The sequence below is a fragment of the Populus nigra genome, chromosome 1, assembly GCF_951802175.1.
Source record: "Populus nigra chromosome 1, ddPopNigr1.1, whole genome shotgun sequence".
Classification (NCBI taxonomy): Eukaryota; Viridiplantae; Streptophyta; class Magnoliopsida; order Malpighiales; family Salicaceae; genus Populus; species Populus nigra.
In genome coordinates this window covers 2,998,756-3,001,488 of record NC_084852.1, presented here as the reverse complement: position 1 = coordinate 3,001,488, position 2,733 = coordinate 2,998,756, and the positions used below count along the sequence as shown (strand labels likewise).

The following is a 2,733-nucleotide window of genomic DNA, read 5'->3' as shown; positions in this document are numbered from 1 at the left end:
TACTGGGCATGACCATATTGGAGTAATAATTTTAGGATAATCTACAAGGTTGGTGTGATCACATTTCCAAGCCCCACAAATTAATGAAATTTTCAGAAGCCCTTTTAATTTTCATATATGTTTGAATTTTCTTCTTATTCGTTCACTTGTTAGTTCCTTCACAGAATTTTCAACGAAGAATAAAGGAAAAAACTATGAGTATAACGGTAAATTAATAAAAAACTTGTTATAAACGTAATCATTTACTACTGTTACTGCTCCTACCTTTCACACCTACTGCATGTCCACACAATCATTATTACTATAAATATGTAGCAAGTTTGCCTTCCCATGCATTCCATTTCAAGCAAAAATATTCTTGACTGCTGAGGTAGAGCCACCATTTATCACAGTTTGCAGCAAACACACTTTTTGTGCGATGGCAACACCAACTTCCATATCGTTCGCCGTCAGAAGGTGCGAACCAGAATTAGTTGCGCCAGCTAAGGCCACACCTCATGAATTCAGACAGCTTTCTGATATTGATCGCCAACTATACCTCCAATTTCAATCACCAAATTACAATCCATCGATGCAAGGGAAAGATCCTGTGAAGGTAATAAAGGAGGCAATTGCGCAGGCACTTGTGTATTATTACCCTTTTGCTGGTAGGATTAGACAAGGGCCAGACAATAAGCTTATAGTTGAGTGTACTGGTGAGGGTGTCTTGTTCATGGAAGCCGATGCCGATGCCACGGTGGAGCAGTTTGGTGATCCAATTCCATCTCCATTCCCATGCTTTCAGGAACTTCTTTACAACGTCCCAGGATCAGAAGGGATCCTCAATACCCCATTATTGATTTTTCAGGTACGTACAGGACATTATTGGCTAATGTTTATTCATTCTTTCATTATTATTATTATTATTATTATTATTATTATTATCGAGAAATTTCAAAAATATAATTAAAACAATGATGGTAATATTCCATCAATTACATTCTCATAAAGTATTAATAATTTTACATTATATTAACAGGTGACACGCTTGAAGTGTGGTGGTTTCGTACTTGGGCTCCGTCTTAATCACCCAATGACTGATGCATTCGGCATGCTTCAGGTATTGAATGCCATAAGTGAGATTGCACGAGGTCCTCAAGCCCCTTCAATTCTACCTGTGTGGCGAAGGGAACTCCTCTGTGCTAGGAATCCGCCACGAGTTACATGCAGACACAATGAATATGGTAATGATGCTCCTGTTGCTGTTGATCCTACAGCCAAGGTGCCTGAATTCCACGGCCAGGTTCACGCTGTAGCCCACCGTAGTTTTGTTCTTAACCGCAAGGAATTATCCAACATTCGTAGATGGATTCCTTCTCATTTACACCCATGTTCAAATTTTGAGGTAATAAGTGCATGCTTATGGAGATGCTATGCCATAGCATCTCAAGCTAACCCTAATGAGGAGATGCGCATGCAAATGCTTGTCAACGCACGTTCCAAATTTAACCCTCCATTACCGAAAGGATATTATGGTAACGTGCTAGCTTTGCCAGCAGCTGTAACAAATGCTAGGAAGCTTTGCTTAAACTCTTTAGGGTATGCAGTGGAAATGATAAGAAATGCCAAGAATAGAATAACTGAGGAGTATATGAGATCATTGGCTGATCTAATGGAGATAACCAAAGGGCAGCCTATAGGGTTACAATCATATGTCGTGTCAGACTTAACAAGTTTTGGGTTCGATCAGGTGGACTATGGATGGGGCAACACAATTTATACTGGGCCACCCAAGGCTATGCCTGATGAAATTTCTATTGCAGGAACCTATTTCCTGCCGTATGGATTCAAGAACGGAGAGCGTGGGGTTATGCTTTTGGTTTCCTTACGTGCACCAGTTATGGAGAGATTTGCAATACTATTAGAGGAATTGGCAAGGCATGACCCAGAAAGAAGTCAAGAACAACAAGAAATGATACCAAGCTCCCTATAAGACAGGAGAGGCTATGATATTATTCTATTCTTGGCCAGTTGAGTTTTGTAAAGAGATTGAATTAATGTATAATGTGTTGGACGCCAATCACAGCAGCCCTTCCTTGATATAAATACCTTTAGGGTTGTGTATAATACACGGGTGGAATGTACTATACATGATAATTATTCCTATACAAGGTATTTACATATATATAGGACTCTTTCCATAAGATGCCTCGTCAAGCTGAAGGTGGAGACTCCACCCGAAGCTTGGATCGAAAGAAAACAAACGAAACTGGAGGGAGAGGCTTGGTAAGAACATCAGCTAGTTGATCATTTGAAGAGATGAATCGTACCTGAATTTCTTTCTTAGCAACGCGATCACGAACAAAGTGATAATCAACTTCAACATGTTTAGTACGTGCGTGAAACACTGGATTCGCAGACAGAAAAGTGGCCCCTAAATTATCACACCATAACGTAGTACTGGGTGAAGATGGAAGTCGTAGTTCTGACAACAAAGAGCGAATCCACAAGATTTCAGCAGTACCATCAGCTAAGGCTTTGTATTCAGCTTCTGTAGAGGATCTAGCAACAGTGCGTTGTTTTCCAGATTTCCAGGAAATAGGAGTGGAACCAAGGTACACAAGATAACCACCTGTGGATTTTCGATCATCAATACTGCCAGCCCAGTCAGCATCAGTAAAGCCATGAAGAGACAAGGAGGAGTCCCGAGTAATATGCAGACCATAGGTGGCTGTCGCCTGAAGATAACGTAAG

At 40.5% G+C, this 2,733-nt stretch overlaps 1 protein-coding gene across 1 annotated transcript; it reads left to right on the top strand.

Annotated features, from left to right (window-relative positions):
• Positions 1–318: 318 nt before the first annotated feature.
• LOC133680882 (benzyl alcohol O-benzoyltransferase-like) lies at positions 319–2,001 on the top strand. The gene is made up of 2 exons (XM_062103907.1): positions 319–847; positions 1,019–2,001. Exons 1-2 carry the CDS (start codon positions 419–421, stop codon positions 1,970–1,972), a joined length of 1,383 nt encoding a protein of 460 aa, XP_061959891.1. The 5' UTR covers positions 319–418; the 3' UTR covers positions 1,973–2,001.
• Positions 2,002–2,733: the final 732 nt, after the last annotated feature.

Coding starts and splice junctions, on each gene's coding strand:
- LOC133680882 (XM_062103907.1), top strand. CDS start 419: ATGGCAACACCAACTTCCATATCGTTCGCCGTCAGAAGGTGCGAACCA. Junction 848..1,018: donor CCCCATTATTGATTTTTCAG/GTACGTACAGGA, acceptor TTATATTAACAG/GTGACACGCTTGAAGTGTGG.